Source organism: Mycteria americana, chromosome 23, assembly GCF_035582795.1.
Source record: "Mycteria americana isolate JAX WOST 10 ecotype Jacksonville Zoo and Gardens chromosome 23, USCA_MyAme_1.0, whole genome shotgun sequence".
In the NCBI taxonomy this organism is placed as follows: Eukaryota; Metazoa; Chordata; class Aves; order Ciconiiformes; family Ciconiidae; genus Mycteria; species Mycteria americana.
The window spans coordinates 5241460-5258372 of record NC_134387.1 but is presented as its reverse complement, the minus strand read 5'-3'; the positions used below and the strand labels follow the sequence as shown (position 1 = coordinate 5258372).

The following is a 16913-nucleotide window of genomic DNA, read 5'->3' as shown; positions in this document are numbered from 1 at the left end:
CCTCAAATGCATAGGATACAGCTCAAATGCATAGGGTCTGGCTCAAACACACAAAGTACAGCTCAAATGCATAGGGTCTGGCTCAAATACACAAGGTATGGCTTAAACACATAGGATATGCCTCAAATGCATAGGGTAGGTTCCATAAACATGGGGTATGGCTCAAATGCATAGCGTCGGATTCATACACACAGCATAGGATCCGAATGCATAGGTTTTGGTTCAAACACATAGGATACAGCTCAAATGCATAGGGCATGGCTTAAGTGCACAAAGTATGGCTCAAATGCATAGAGCATGGCTCAAACACACAAAGTATGGCTCAAACACATAGAGCATGGCTCAAATGCATAGGATACAGCTCAAATGCATAGGGTCTGGCTCAAACACACAAAGTATGGCTCAAACACATAGAGCATGGCTCAAATGCATAGGATACAGCTCAAATGCATAGGGTCTGGCTCAAACACACAAAGTACGGCTCAAACGCATCAGGGTCTGGCTCAAACACACAAAGTACGGCTCAAACACATAGAGCATGGCTCAAATGCATAGGATACAGCTCAAATGCGTAGGGCCTGGCTCAGACACACAAAGTACGGCTCAAACACATAGAGCATGGCTCAAATGCAGAGGGTAGGATCCCGAAACATGGGGTACGGTTCAAATGCATAGGGTATGGCTCAAAGGCATAGGGTAGGATTGGAATGCGCAGCTTTTGGCTCAAAGGCATAGGGTATGGCCCAAGCACACACGGCACAGCTCAGACAAGCAGGGTACGGTTCAAGCGCGCCGCGCAGGGCTCAATTACCCAGGGCAATGCCCAGGACGGGGGGAGCGTTCCTCCGGCCGTACCCAAAGGTGCAGCTCCTCCGGCCGATGGACGCCTTCGTCACCGGCGTTCCCCTGCCACCCCCTGCGGTGTCAGTCCTGCTCGCTGCCTCCGAGGACACCCCACCGCCCCTGCCCAAGCTAAACCCGGCGTGCGAGGCCTCGGACGCTCTGGCCGTGCCCAAAGCATCCCGTCCCCGGGATCAGTCATCGCTTCGTATGGCACAAGGTGCCCACCAGATCTGGCCAGGAGCCTCGTGCAGAGCCGGGGAGCCCGGAGCTGGCTGGGACCATGCACTGCCTTCCTTCGAGGTGCAAACTTCCTTGGAAAGGAAGAGTCATGCAGCCTTTAGATTTTTTTTTTTCCTTTAAAGAACATGAAAGAATCTGATAATTACTTCTATCTACCACCCAACTGTACTAATTACCAACCTATTTCTTCACAGTATGACAGACACAGGCTCTCCAAAACACATAGAGATAAATTAGCACTAATTGGTTTTCCTCTGGCTGTTTGAATTAGTATTTAAAGCTCCAATTACAAAGCAGAATAATTACTATTAATGTCCTGTCGCAGTACAAAAGGCAGATATCTCGCGAACGAGTCCAGGTGTATTATTACACTGATTACGGAATATTTAACCTGGCTCGTTAAGAAAAAGACACGGGGAAACTTTAAAAAAAAATACAAGAAAGGGAAAGAAAGCCACAGATGGCGGCAGGTCCCTGCAGGGGATGGAGGGGGGGTCTTTGAAACCTGGGATGAGAGAGGTACGAGGAGAAGGAGCGAGGGAGAAAGAGCAAAAAAGGGAAAGACGGGGGATGAGAAAAGAGCAATTCTGCCAGAAACCGAAGGAGATATTGGGGGGACAAGGGGGAATACAAACGCTGCCCTCGCCAGCAGAGCCCAGCAGCACAAAAGGCAGCGCACGGTGCTGCCGTCTCCCCCTGCTCCCGGGGGCCGCGACCTGCTGCCCTCCTCCTCCTCCTCTTCCTCCTCCTCTGTGGGCACTGGAGGCTCCGCATCCCCGGGGAAGAGCCCTTTCGCTGGGGGCCGAGCCCGGCTGCCCCCTCCCCAGCTCCCTGCCCGGGGATGCTCTGGAGCCGGCTCCGTCCGTGCCCCAGGACCCGCTGCAGAGGTGGGACGGGGCAGGGGCAGGGCAGGAGCTGCAGCAGCGGAGGCAGAAGCATTAACGACGGCTGCCATTGCTCCCGAGCACCGACCCGGCGATCCCCGTGGTAGTCGCGAGTCGGGGTGGTCAGGCCGGCGCATCCCGAAACGGGACCGAGCATCCCCGTCACCAGCAGCCCAGCGCCCATCTCTGCCCCGCTATCACGCCCAGCCAGCGCCAGGCTCCCAAGACCCTCGACTATCCGGTGTGCGGGTGCACGTGTGCGTGCTCCAGCTGGGAACACACAGCCCCATTCCTTATCTTTCCAGGAAAACCGGCGAGGGCCTGGCTGGTTTGTTAGGGTTTCAGCCGTGCCGTGCCGCCGCAGGGCCAGTGCCGCGCTCTGCCTTCGCAGCCGGGTGCTCCCCAGGCTTTGGCTGCTGCACGGGGAGGACGTGGGGTGCCTCTCTCCTCGTCCCGTGTCCGCCACCGGCTTCAGCCATCCCTGGAAAACCTGACCTGGGGGATTCCTCTGGGCGGGGTTAGCAGCACCGGCACCACAAGGGAGAGCCCGGGGCCCCAGCCCATCCGCTGCCCGCCGGGATGGGGGCACCTTGCAGGCAGGGCTTCGGCTCCCACATCCCCGTCAGCTCCGCGGCAGCACTCGACGCCCTGGGGTTACATCCCGCACCAGCCAGGACAGCGTGGGGAAGGGAGGAAGAGTCATTTTCGGGAGCGGACACGGTGGCTTTCCCGCCCGGGAGGCTCCAGGGCTTGCAGACCCTGGGGGGCTTGCACACCCCCCTGCCAGCCACCGCCCCGGAGCGTCGGGCAAGGCTTCGCCCAGCGTTTCATCACTCGGGCACCGGCAGGGCGAGGTGCGGGCGGACAGACCGGCAGTGCCCTCTGCTGCTCTGGGTCCCCTGCCACCAGCCTGGGACCGCGGTGGGGTCCCCACTGTCCCCGGGGGGGCTCGCTCCGGCAGCTCCATCCGGGCTGCTCCAGCGAGGGTTGCGCCTCTGCGGTGCAGCAGACGAGGGGCAACGGGCATCTCCCCCGGCACGATGGCCGTCGGGACGAGCTCTGCCCGGGCACCCTCCCACGGCATCCCCGTCCCCGAGAGGGCACCCCGGGGAGAGGGGGGCAGCGTCGGGAGGGCAGCATCCTCCCGCAGCCGGGGGGGACCCGTGGGTGTGCGGCGAAGGGGGGAGGACGGGGAGGGATTTCTTTTTAAGAGATAAGGTGGGTGGCGTGCGGGGATGCCAGCTGGCGATGGGCTATATTTCTACTGACAAGGCTTTACCCTGTAGGTGTGAGGAATTCCAATTAAATATTCAGCCTATTTGTCTGTGTGTGGGAGAGGGTTTGCTGTGCAGGAGGAAAGCCTCACATTCAGCTCGGTAGCTAACCATTAAGAGAGAAATTAGCTCAGTTCATCAAGGGAAGCCAGCGGAGGGTTTTCCTCGCTCTCCTACCTTGTTCCGGCCCTCGTTCAGAAACAGCGGGGAATAAAACCATTGCATTTTGCAGGGGAGAGGCGAGCCGGCCAGCTGCGCCTGCCCGGAGAGCCAGAAGCGGATCCCACCAAAAAAAAAAGCCTTTTTCCCAATGCCAGGGGGATGCGATCCCGGCTCAGCCCACCCCACCGCTTCCCCAGAGGCTGCCGAGCGAGATCAATGCATGGGGAGAGGGGTCGGAGGGGCGCGGGCACTGCAGATTTAATTGCTCTCGCATTTACCGGCCGCCTCCTTTCCGAGTCATTTACAACGCACTAATTAATCGGCGAGAACCAAAAGCCCTCGCTTCCAGATGATCTTTTTAAGCCTGCCGGCAGCGCCCTGCGAGAGTTGATGCTTTATCGATGAAGGGCCCTTTTGCTGGGGCAGCGCCGGGCGGTGGCAGACGGGATCGATGGGGCTTCAACGATCGTCCCTGCCCACGCGCGGGTATTCGGGGTCGGGCCCGAGGCAGTGGAGAGGCCCTGACGCGGCGGTGGGTTGCGAACCCCCCCCCCCCCCTCCCCGACTACACCCGTGCCACCGGCTGGCGGAGAGATTGGGGTGAAAAAATGGCATTTCGGTAATAGGGATGCTCCTTCACGGCACCAGAGTGAGGATGGAGCAGGATGGGGATGGATCCTGCACCAGCCCCAGCACCGATCTGGGGAGATGTGGGGGACAACTGTGTTTCCGAAAAAATAAAAAGCTGACACCAAGCTGATTTTACCATTTTCTGGAACTTGACGCATTTTTGCCCTTTTGAAATAACTTTCTGTCTCAGAATACCCAAATTTTAAATAGAACCCAAAATGACAAGAATGAAAATAAAAAAAAAAAAAAAAAAGACGACTTTTTCATGAAACCACAAACGATATCCTGTTTCCCTCCTGCACGGCGCCTCTGTTTTGGGGAAAAGAAGTTGTTCCTGCCGGGAACGAAGCCGTAATTTCCCTCTCCTGAGTGAAAGCCAACCTCCCGGCTCCCCCGGGCGATGGGCAGCGTCGGGGACTCGGGTCCCGGTACCCAGTCACTGCAATTTAAGGCCTCCGAAAGTTGAGCCCAAGCATGTTTTGGAGGAATATGAAGCTGTAGGTGGTGGGTGATGGGGTGCTACTGAGCACGGGGGACACGGGCATCCCCTTCTACGGGGGTTCCGATGCTGCACCGTCCCCCGGCTGATCAAACCAGACCGCGGCGCGTGGCCTCACCGGGATGAGAAACTGCCTTTAATTGGTTTTAAATCCTCGCTGTAAATTTCAGAGAGAAAAATTAATCCCGTGGTCAAACTCCACCTCCAGGTGAGCTAACCCAGCCGCGGGGGCTGGCGTGGGGACGGCCCTCCCACCCCGGGGACACGGTCACCGGTGACTCTCCTGGCGCATCTGAGACGGCTCCAAAAGTAATTAATGAGCAAAAGCCGCGGCCGGGTCCCGCGGGATGCGCCCCGCCACGCTGAGCTTTCCTACCCTCTCCCCATACACGGGATGCGGGGATGAGCTTTCCTCCCCCCTCCCCACGCATGGGATTGCGGGAGCCTTACGGGGTTCCTGAACCACTACGGAACCTCCTTCGGCTCTGCTGTCAGCTCTACAGGGCAGAAAGCACCTTTTTGGGGGACCATCATCCCCATCGAGGAGCAGACCCCCCCAAGGACCAGCCCCGCAGCCTCCCCGCCCCGCTCCACCGGCCGCATCCGCCGGTTTAGAATTCGGATGGCTACATATAGACGTATATTTTTTTCCCCTTTCCCTTTCTTTGAAAATCAGAAGCCAGAAACTCCATAGCAACCCGCGGCTCCCGGGGTCTGACTCCAGCGCTTTGATCGCGCTGTCGCTTCGTTTAAGGCTACACCCCGATAGGTGTGAGGAACTCCAATTAAGCATTCAGCTGGCTTGCCTGTGTGGGGGGACAGGCTCTGCTGTGGAGGAGGGAAGCCTCGGCGCTATCGCGGTGACTAATCGCTCAGACACCGGTTGTCTGTGGCACCAGGGGAGGGCAGGGAGAGGGTTTTCCTCCACCGTGCAGCTGCCTCTTCATTCCCTTTTCGGGAGATATTGCGGCTCCCCGCCGGGTTCGGGTGCTCCCAGGCGGAAGCTGGAAAGATCCCAAGCATCTTCCCGGCGTGGCTGGGGCTCCGCTGAGATGATGCCGGGGATCTCGCTGCCGCGGCCCCGGGGCTTTGCTGTTCCCCCTTGCACAGTCCCAGGGTCGCGTTTTCAGAGGGAAACCGGATTCCTGGGTTTTTAAGGTGCGTGTTTGTGCCTCCCGCATCCCCTTGCCGCGGAGGAGCGGTCGGTGCCTCCACCGTGCTCGTACGCCCTTCGGATGAGCACCCCTAAATTTGGGTGAACACCGTTAAATTTGGATGCCAGGCCCCAAACCGAGTACCTGGTCCTCGCCTGAGCTCCCACGGGGAGCAGAGCAGAGGATCCCACCCTCGGCCACGAGCCCAGCCCTGGCCCTGGCAGAGATGTGCCGAATCGGCCGCCGATGACAGCGTCACCACGAGCCCCACCGCAAAGTCTGCGGCATCATTTCCCGCATCCCTACGGAAACAGCCCGGCTCCACGCGCCCGTCCGGCTGACGGTGATGCCGCAGCGCACCACGGGGCACAGCATCCCCCAAAGCACCCCAAAACTACCCCTTGGCCGGAGCAAGGACGTTTCCCCGCGGCAATGCTGGCCGCGGCACCAGCTCCCCGGGGGACCGTGGCCGAGGGGGATGCAGAGGTGGGGGATGCGGGTGCCCGGTCCCAGCCCGGGGACGATGCCCCACTCCAGCGGGGGCACCAAGGCAGGGTGCCCAGCCTTTTTAGGCACCTGCATGAGCAAGGGCAAGAGGCGAGGAGCAGGCCAGCCGGCGCGGCTTCGCCCCCGCTCCCCGGGGAGGCGAGAAGGGGGCCGGCAGCCGCCCCCCGCCACCGCCGTGGGCAGCGGCAGGATGTGCTGTCCCTCCCCTGCACTTCCCAGCGAGCGCTTTACATAACTTCTGCTGCTTAGTCACAGCTTCGACTCTTTTTTTTTTTCTTTTTTTTTTTTTTTTTTTGGAGCGATTTTCTCAGCCGCATCAGAGCGCGAGTCATTTCGGCAAGGGAAGTCCCTTCCTTTCTTCCGTTCCCTTGGTAACTGCACAAATTTGCCTTTCAAATGATTCATGACCGGGGTGCTGTAGGAGTTCCCTCCTCCAACACAAATCGCTCCCACACAGCCACACATGCCCGATTAATCATTGATTAGCGTCTCTTCCACAAGGTAGACCCGGCGAGCGCACGGCCCCGCCGCTCTCCTCCGGCCATCGCCGGAGGATGCTCCATCCATCCGGATGCTCACGGGGGACGCGGACAAGAGTTTGCAAGAAGCCCCATCCCCAGACACATCTCATAGACTATATACGAAATATCCCCGGGGTGGCGGGGACACGACGCCAACGGGAGCCAAGCGCTCTCCGCGGGGCCGGCAATGAAATCAGAGCTCAGCTCTGGCTGACGGTGACGGGTGAACCTGCCCCAAACTCCCAATTGCATCGGCACAACTTGATTCTTGACCTAATTTTTATTTCCCCTCTTCCCAACCGCCTTAGACTCAACAAGCGGTGAGCAGAACCGGGGGGAACCCGGCGTGCCACGGGGCTAGCCACCGCCGTGGCCGGGCTAGAGGCCCAGCAGCAAGAGAAAAGAGCCAGAAAAGTCCTTTTTGGTGAGCGAGATGGAACGAGGCAGAGCATCAGCCCGGGCCGAGCGGTGCCACGATGTGCCACCGCACGCCGATACCTGCGCCGCGGCCGGGGAAGCGGGTTGGGATGGAGCCGGGAGCCGGTGAGCACCTGGGTGCCGGGAGCATCTCAGCTGGAAAATAAAATTATATCTGCAAAATATCTCCATACCGGTTTGGTATATTTTATCTGATTTATTCTCTCCTTGTTAAGAGGAGCTAATTAACAAACCAGCGTTTAAATAAACAGCAGCGAGAGTGTTTGTAACCTCCGCTTTATTGAATTGTGACAAATTATTAGCCTTTGCATGTTAAATGAAATAGAAGCATCGGGGAAAAAACCTTAATTCCCATCTGCATAGCGACGATACCTGCTGCAGGGACGAAGGCAGAGGGACCGATTCACGGGGCAGCTCCCGGCAAGCGCAACAAACCGCGTCTTGCCCGTGAAAACATCCCAAATAACCCCCAAACCAGACGGGTTTCTAGATGCTGAATGCTTTAGCACCGTGGCTTCACCCTCAATTCATCCCTATGCGAGGGCAGGGCCTGAGCAAAGCCAAGAGCATCCGTGGGACGGGGCTGGGCCGCGCAGGGCTGAGCGGAAAAAACTGCGAGCAGCTCGCTGCCGGCAGCCCCTGCGTACAAGAGCCTCTTTGTAGCCGTCGTAATCATCTCGCTCATCATAGATCCTTGGCAATATAATGATAATAATCATATAACGCACGTCTGTGCAGAGCCTGTCATCCTGAGCGCAGCCCCGAGCGCTTTGCTCGGCACGGTGGGTGCGGAAGAGGAAGGTGCGGCATCGCCGGGGGCTGAGCCGGGCACGGGGGCTGCAGCCCTGCCACAGCGGCGAGCGCGGGGACGGGCTGGGAACTAGACACGGTGGGGTACTCGGTGCTTTCCCCCCTTTCCTCCCAGCCCCAAAACGGGCTGCAGCGAGCAAAGGTGCGCTCGGTCCCTGCGACGGAGCCCCGTCCCCACCGCCCCAGCCGGGCTACGGGGCGGCCGCTCCCCAAGACGCAGCAGAGCCGTTGCGTGTCCCCCCACGTGCTTTCAGCGCTTGCCGTGTCCCAGGGGGAATTGCTTAGCGGCAGCTTTTCAGGGGGTTCGGGAGTGTAATTACCTGAGAGCGTTAATTACAAGGCAGGCAAGAATAAGCCCAAGCGGCAGCTCCGTGACAGCCCAGCAGCAGCTCGCGCGGGGCGAGGAAGCCGGGGTTTGCAGGGATGTGGCGGTGGGTTTAACTCTTACACACCGGGCGTTCGCAGTCTGAATTTCCCCCGGGCAGAGCACGGGAAGGGACGGAGCACCCCAGGACTGACGGACCACGGCAGCAAAGGGCACGGCAAGGCCGGGCTGCTCCCGGCCCAAACCCCGGCGGCAGAGCAGGCGCCGAGGTTGGCCGGAGACGTGCCGTCGCGCCAAGAGCGGAAAAAGTAACGCAGGGAGGGGGTTTCCCTGCGGCGCGAGCGGCTGCGACGGGTTAGCAGGGGCTGCGAGAAGGTGAAGCGCTGCGGCCAACTTGGGGACGTGGCCGTGCCGGCGATGGCCTCGCGCGAACGCGCGCTTATACGAAGGCACGCGCTCGTGCAAACGCACGCGCTCGTGCAAAAGAGACCTTTCCCCACCTCCCGCTCACCCCCGGGGCTCTGGCCGTCCCCGAGCTCCCTTCTCTCTTTCCCCTCGCTGCAGCCCGGGGAAGGCAGCACTTTGCCTTGATGCTGCCGGAGAAGTTCCCCAGCCGAGCAGCTCTATTCCCCCTCCGTTCGGGCCAGTCGCGCTTTGGGGGTGCTTTTCCCACAGCAGTTACGTTACCGCTCTCATATTGTTCCGGCATCGCGGGCCCTAGGGCGGCATCGTATCGTACGATCGCTCGCTGATCCTAATGCTGTTGACTAAAGACTGTGTTTAAAGGTAATATAAACAGTTTGCTCTTAAAACGCGTTTGATCTATAATTTCTATACATCGTTTCTGAACTTTTATTTTAAAACAATTAGCCAAAAAGCCCTTTTCGTACGATATTTGCGGAGAGCCTGACAGTAACAGCAATTAAACCCCATCTGTTTGCAGAGCGTGAATAATAGCGGTTGACACCCAACTCGGGATACCGCTCACGGGAAACCTGCTCAACACAAACCTCGTCAGGGAAACACGTGCCCCGCGGGCCGGCACCGGGTCCCGGCAAACGCGGCAGCGCCCAGGCTCCCGCCGCTGCCGGGACGCCGGCGTTTCGGGGGGACGCGACCTTGCCGCGTGCCTATAGAGGACCGAAGAAGCTTGAAGCGCGAAGAGAACCATACCCGAGCGGCAACTCTTACGCTTATTTTGGTTTTCCTTAGGTTTTTTTTCCCTTTATTAATAAAGGCTTCATTAACAAGCAGTGACAGAGACTCACGCCGGGGAACTGACTATTCCACAGAGCCAAGCCATCAATTAAAACAACATTTCTCTCTGTTCTTTCCCTTTCAAACCCTCGGTTTAATCACCAAAAAGTAGAGTCGAAAGGGCCCTGGCGAGGAGGAACAACACCACGGCACCGATACTACATCCGCCCCGGCCCACCCTACAAGGCGGCGGGTGCCACCGGCGCGGCAGGGATCGGCGATCCCACGGCATCGCGGAGCCAGCCAGCGGCTCGGGGACACGGGGACCACGGATGCTGGATGGTGACAGGATCCCGGTGGGGAAACCTGCCCCGGCGCTCCAGCATCTCCCAAAACGGGGATCCCTCCTGCCTGCAGGATACCCAAACGTTGATTTTTTTTTTCCCCTGCTAGCATCACTTAACCCACTAAAAAGCATTCCCTGAAAGATTTGTCTCCTCGCTGGCTGGACCTGGCGCTGCCGGGATGCTGAACGCGCCCCGATCGCAAGTGCCCTGCAAAAGCGTCCCCGGCGTGTCCGTACGGTGCTTGGCCCAGCAGCCGAGGGCAGAAACAACAGCAGCCGGCAATTAACGGCTGCTCTCTATTATTTTTAGTAAATCCAAACATTTTGGATAAGCTTGACCCCTATACCATGCGCTGTATAAACACGCTACGGGGAAAAGTTTGCTTCAGAGCACGTGCATCGGTGTCCCTTTGGGATGGGGACGGGGACGTTCAGTGGGACACGTGGGTGGGCAAGCTCCTGGCCCCCCCAGCTCCCTTCCCAGCCTCTCATCGTGCAAAAATCCCGTAACTTTTAAGGTTAATAAAGCCCTTGTTTGCTTAAGATAGCACCTGTTTCTATGGTGACACTTGCAACCCAGAGCCTGTTTATCAGCCGGCAAGGAGAAACGCTCCGACAAATGCAACCGCAGGAGCGGGCACGGCGGGTGAAGACCGCCAGTGGTGCCGGCACCTCTGGGAGCGGGCAGGGATGCCGCGGGCCCCCAGCACCCAAACCCACCGCTCCCGCCCCCGTGGGTTCCCCATCCCGCTCTGCAAAGCCCCGGGAGCGACGGCAGCCCCGAGGGGCTGGACCCCAGCGCACCCACCGTGGGGAGAAACCCCATTTAACGCGATGGGCGACGGGGCGGGAACGGCTCTCCTTCAAACGCGTCTGACACGCTTCCCCTGTCTGACCCCGGACCGGTCTCCGGCCGGCTCCGTGCCTCAGTTTCCCCGCTCCCCCTGCCCGGGGAAGGGGTCGGCGGGGCGAGCCGAGCCGAGCCCGGGCGGGCGGCAGCAGCGCCCGGTGGGTCCCGCTCCGCTCCAGCCTGGCGCAGGATTTCTCCCGGCTGGCAGAACTGGTTTCCATAACGACTTTCTGTTACAAACATATTTTGATAAAAATAAAGTTAAAGCAGCGAGGCTTTAGTGGAGTACAAATTTGCTGCTCTCTCCCTCCCCCTTCCTCCTCCCCAAGGAGGGGGAATAAAGACGGAAAGCTTTCCATTTGAAGGGCAGTATTTTCTCCCTTCTTTTTCTTTCCCCCGCTGAATACAAAATGGAAAGCCTTGTTTACTGGATTTCTCTGTAAACTGGTTCCGACTCTGCCTGGTTACCTGATGCTGTACAGTATATACAGGATAATGTGATACATTCATTTCCAATTCACTGCATTATCCTTTGAATATTTTAATGACTCATTGAATGGAGTAAAAAAAAAAAAAAAAAAAAAAAAAAAGCTATTTCAAATGAACAATTATGCTGCATTAGAGTAAAGGCTGATTATATTTAAACACTGCTTGCATGGATAACGGGACATATCGACCTCCGCCTATAAGAGCTAATTTGGCTCTTATCTCTAAATAATTTTACACTGCAAATTACCATGAAAACCTAAAGGGCTTTAAAAACATTCATCAAAAGATATTATTCCACTTTGTAGCAACATTTTTATTTAAATTATTTTGAATGGGAGTGAAAGCATCTCTTCGTGTTTGACAATCGGAGGAGCGGCGGAGCAGCGGCTGATAAGGAACGGCGAGCGGCAACGCCGGGGATGGGACGCTCCGTCCCGAAACCCACCTGGGAAAGCAAATTCGGAGCCGAATCCCAAACTTGGTGGCGTGCCAAGGTACTGCAGCACCTCTAATGGCATTGAGCGCTGCCAGAGCCCTTTCCCTCCAAACCCGGGGATGGCAAAGCCATGCCGGGGCCATGCCGGGGCCATGCCGGGGCACGGGGGCTTTCGCAGCCCCCCAGCCATGGCGCCGGCCACCCCGTCCCTCCCGGAGAAAGGCACTTGAAAGCCCCTCTCTGCACCAAAGCAACAGAAGGTGTCATGTAAAGCCTACACGGTTATTTTAGAGCCAGTGTGCAAATAAGCCTGTCAGCTGAAGCTCCTCGGAGCCAAGACTTCCATATACCCCCCAACGATCTGCATTTCAACGAGACACCATGTGTCTGAGCCCGGGGAGCCGCCGGCTTCGCAGAAGGGATTCGGGGCTGGGGCTTTGGGAAAGCTCCGGGGGTGCCGGGACCCCCCCGGCAATGGGGACTGACCTCGGGGCTGGGGCAAGATGGGTTTGTCCTGGTGCCCTGGGAGGACGGCGCTGGGTTTGGTGGTGTCTTATGGAGATTTATACGCATATACGCGTGCGTATACGTGAGAGAGAGAGAGATACACGCACGCACGTGAGATATACATGGGATATAGATCATATCATTATATATATTTATATATAGAATAGATATCACGTCTATATATATTTTATATACAATATATCATAGCCTCATAGAATACCTCAAGTTGGAAGGGACCTGTAAGGATCATCGAGTCCAACTCCCTGCTCATATATGTATATATATACATTTATCTCATGATGAGAAGGCTTAAGGAACAGTTGGGGTCGGGGTCAGCCCCATCCCTGGCAGAGACGTGGTGCCTGGAGAAGGGAAAGCCTTTCTCCTTCCCCAAAATCTCCTTTTTCCCCCTCCTTCGTGGCCCAGCAAGGAGCTTTCTGACCTTTTATACTGCAAACCGAATCGCCCGAATGCCAGGGAAAAAAAAACCACCTTCCATTTGCGCTGGAGAACTGGTTTTAATCCTGCATTTCCCTTCTTTGCTTAAATGATCTTATACTCAAAAAAAAGAAAAAAAAAAAAAGAAAAGAAAACCACAATAATTAGCAATAGCGAATGCCTCAGAAGGATCTGTGTACAGAAGGGAAAACAAGAGCTTGGGCTTCTTTGCGTTTAGTAAATATTAAAATTAATGAGAGACTTTCAGGACCCTGTTGTTAGAAATGCAGAAGGGTTTCTGTGAAGGATTAAAAAAAAAAAAAAAAAAGCCCTGTACACAAATCTCTGCAATTATTCTGAATGCTTTATATTTTTCAGCCAATTATGAAATTCATGGAAAGTATTAATATCCAATTTTAATTTGCTCGATATTCCCATTAACAATAAAAAGTCTAATTAAGGTATCTGTACAAAAAGCCCTTAGCAGTAATTTCAGAGAATAATAGAGGAGAATGACGAGATATTTCTTGTTAAATGCATGCTGCAAATTAATTGATATCTTAATTAGACTTTAGTACTAAGATTATTACTTAGATTGATTCAGGGCTGAAACACCTCATCTTTTAAGAGATAAAAAAGGAGGAACAGCAGAGGAACAAACTCATTTTCCAAAACCTTTCTGGAAGCAAACCAGCGATATGCCGGGACAGTTGGGGAGCGATGCCCCGCTGCAGGGGTAAGGGCTCGTCCGTCTGTCCCGTCCGTCCGTCCCGTGGCCACGGAGCTGGGAAGCACCAGGAATTCACCCCAAACCCATTTGCTTCCCCGGGCTGGAAAAGCTTTTCTCACCAAAAAAAAAAAAAAAAAAAAAAAAGAAAGGAAAATTTGGCACCGGCAAGATTTTCACCAAAACCGCTTTTTTAACCAAAAAAAATAAACGGCAGCAAGAGCTGTTTGAGACGACCGGTTGTCTCTGCAGAGAAAACTGGTGGGGGGGAGTTTTCAAAGTGGGCTTTTTTCAGCATCTCCTTAGAAGAAGAAGAAGAAAAAAAAAAAAAACCCCAACCAGGCAGCAATATTTTTGGACCAGCTTCGCTCTATATAGCCGGAGGAAGCACTCCCCTACCTACACGCCGAGCACCATTTACATTTCTTTCGCAAACGTTCATCCTTCGGGATTTCACCGAGACGCTGCCGTGCTGAGAATTCAACCTTCCGGGGCAGGAACGCCCCGGGCACCCCCATGCTCGGGGAAGCCCCGACACGCGGACCCTCGGGGGGGACTCACTGGGACGTCGGTGACCAGCCAGTGCCTCCAGAAACGGTTCCTGGGGTTGGCTCTGCTGGGAGCATCGGGGTCCACCAGCACCAGCGCGTACTTCTTGCCCTGCAAAAGAGGAGAGGAGAGCGCTACGGGCACGGCGTGCGGGACCAGGGGCTTGCGCCGGCGGTGTGCGAGCGAGGAGCATCCCTCCAGGAGTTTCATCGGCCCCCAAAAATGCAGTTTTTTGTCACGCCTTCCCACGCACGCGCACTTTGACCGTTGCATTCGTGCAAAACGTGCAGAGAAGGCAAGCGATGAAGGTGCACCAGGGGAGCGCGAGGGCCGCAAACCCGCTCGGGACAATTTATTTCTCGCGATCTAAATCTCTTCGAAGAGAGGAAGAATAGGGGTTTCCTACTACCTCCAAATAAAAGGCACCAAAGAGAATTTCCTCCCCTGCCAGCCATCCCCTAACCACATCCTACGGTGGGGCAGGGCGGAGCGATGCACGGCAGCACAGGGGACCTTCCGCCGAGGGTTGCGATCCCTGCGAGAGGGGGACGGGATATTTTTGGGATTGAAATGCAGCTCCAGCCGGAGTACAGGCTGGATGCCCCAGCCTCCATGAGGGTGGCTGTGAGGTGCTAAGCTCCACCTAACCAACCCCAGACTAACTGAAAGACGTGCCGGGGACGCTGAAAGAAGGCAAAGGCGCTGCCTCGCCACGCACCCAGGCGTTCGGGTACCTCTCCCGGGCGATGGCAACCGGGCCAAGAGAGCAGGGACTCATGGACGATGCTGGCTCGGCCCCCAGCATCCCCCACAGCCCGCCCCGGGTCCCCACCGAGGGTGTCCAGCACCTAAGGGTGCCACCGACGCCGCGAGACAGGATGGATATTTCGGTCCCCTGAGGATGGAGCTGGGTTTGAAGTGACCTCTGGAGGCTGTGGATAGAAAACCTGCTGATCTCAGGGGATTTGGCAGGACCCCAGGCACCAGATTATCCTGCAAGCACCCAGATTAAGCCATCTATAGCCTAATAAAACCTCCAGGTGCATCTGTCAGCTCGCCAGCGGTGCCACGCACCGCTCCAGCGTGCCCGAGGGCTGAGGTTTCATAAACGGCTGGGGGGATTTAGCCGTGCAGTTCCCACCGAAATTAGCTGGAGCTCTACGGCTAAATCCCCCGGTTGCTTGTGAAACCAGGCAGGGATTTTCACAGCCAGATTGTTGGGGCAGAGACAACCTTTTCACTCTATTTCCCAACCCCTGGCTGGGGCAAGCAAGCCCCGGGGTATTGCCATGCCCAGACATCACCCGTAGCCCCTTCCCTTTGCAGCCCACCGGAGCCGCGCGTCGCTCGGCCCCCCTCGCAGGCAACACCTCCACAACAAGAACCGTTTTAACCAGAAAACGCGGATTTCAACCCGTTTAGCAAACAGCTTGCAAGAGTTGCAAAGAAAAGCCCAAGCTCATGCAACCACCCTGCCTGGGGAGCGGGGCCAGCGAGGTGCTGCTGCCCCGGTGCATTAATCCCAGCCTGGCTCAAGGCATTTGCATCGCGGGGGGGGGGGTTATGCCAAGCACGGAGACGCGTGCATGGAAAAGGGGCTGCGACGGTGCCGCCGCGTGAGGCCGAAGCTCAGGACCTCAGAGCAGAGCTGCCACCTCCCTCCCCGCCGTGCTCGCAGCTGCAGCCGGCTGCATCGCTGCGAGCATCCCAGAAAAAATCAGCGATATTCCTCGCCGGTGCTGAAATCAGCATTTAATGGGAAGGAGGAGGGGGGAGGGAAGAAGCCCCGACAACCCAAAAACCCTACGCTGGAAGTGTGAAGGAATTTGAGCTCTAACTTTGGGGAGGGTGCGGAGCTGAGCACGGTGTTTCTGAATCTCTCGTCTCTGCTCGGGAGCCCAGCTGGTGGGAACAGAACGTGTAGTCATGGGACTGTCATCGTGTGCTGTCCAGGTTAACATGTAGCATTTCTATTACTATTAACAGACTTTCTGCTCCTCACTCCATCTGTTCTTCGAAATAATTGCAGTTGTACAGACCATGCCTTCGCTACAGGCAGGCTCTGGGGAGAGGATAGTGCTTTTATGCAAAAAAAAAAAAAAAAAAAAAAAGGGGGGGGGGGGGGGAAGTGTTAAAAAATAACAGCAAACACGAGAATAGAGTGCAAGCGAAGTTAACAGCAGGCTCGCAATTCAGTACAGATTGTGGCCTAGAAAGGTGGCAGCGCACGCGGCCGGGGGCCGGCGAGGCCAGACCCCCGCGGGGCCGGGAGCCGGGGTCAGTGGCCCCGAGCCGGGCTGGACCGAGGGATTTTTCTCTCTCGTTACCTGCGAGCCACTCTAAGAGGCACAATCCCTCACCTTCCACCTAAAGATAGCAAAGCCCTCCGCGACCCGAGCTAATCTCCCGGTGCTTAGGTGCTGTCGCATCCCGTGCCAGCAGCCGGCTGCCGCTCCCGGGGCTGCACCGGCCCTGCAAAATCACCCCGAAAACCGGGCAAACCCTCTGGCCGGTGTCCCCGAGCGATGCTGCGTACCCCGGACACGGGGGTCCAGGTGGTTTTTCGTTGGCTCTGCTTGCAAGCGAGAGAGCAGCCCAAGTGCTGGTGATTTTAGTTTTGGTGGGTTTGGTTTTTTTTTTTAATGCTGAAATCCCTCCTCGACACAGGCTAACAGCATTAGCTGCTGTCAGGGCTCCAGACAGGAGCCAGCCCGGAGTGACACGGGAGCTGCTCAGCTTCACAAGCACGAACCAGCCCCGGGGATTTTTGGAGAGGAGGAAAGTGGGTTTAGATCAGAAAATTCCGCCGTCCTCCAGCGCAGAAGAACAGGCGGCGTCTTATTTTGCAGAGGGAAGGGAGGAAGGGGGAGAGGGAAGAAAAAGCCATTGTGGGTTACCACGGCTGAAAATTTGGGGTAACAAAGCACCCCCGACACCTCGTCACCCTTTTCCGCTCAGCCTGGGGCACGGAGGAGCTGCCGGCGCGCGGGACCCGCCGGGGACACCGTGCATCCCACCGGCGTCACGCCGACGGGGACCCCACCGGCCTCACGCAAGGGTCACCCCTCCCCGCTCCCCAGCCCTTCC

At 56.8% G+C, this 16913-nt stretch overlaps 1 protein-coding gene across 2 annotated transcripts in view; it reads right to left on the bottom strand.

Moving 5' to 3' along the window:
• Nucleotides 1-16913, bottom strand: part of PEBP4 (phosphatidylethanolamine binding protein 4) — an 82012-nt gene that overhangs the window by 27954 nt on the left and 37145 nt on the right. For both annotated transcript variants that reach the window (XM_075523490.1, XM_075523491.1), the window contains exon 5: nucleotides 13839-13937. In XM_075523490.1, the coding sequence (XP_075379605.1) occupies nucleotides 13839-13937 (99 nt within the window). The remainder of the gene's footprint in view (nucleotides 1-13838; nucleotides 13938-16913) is intronic.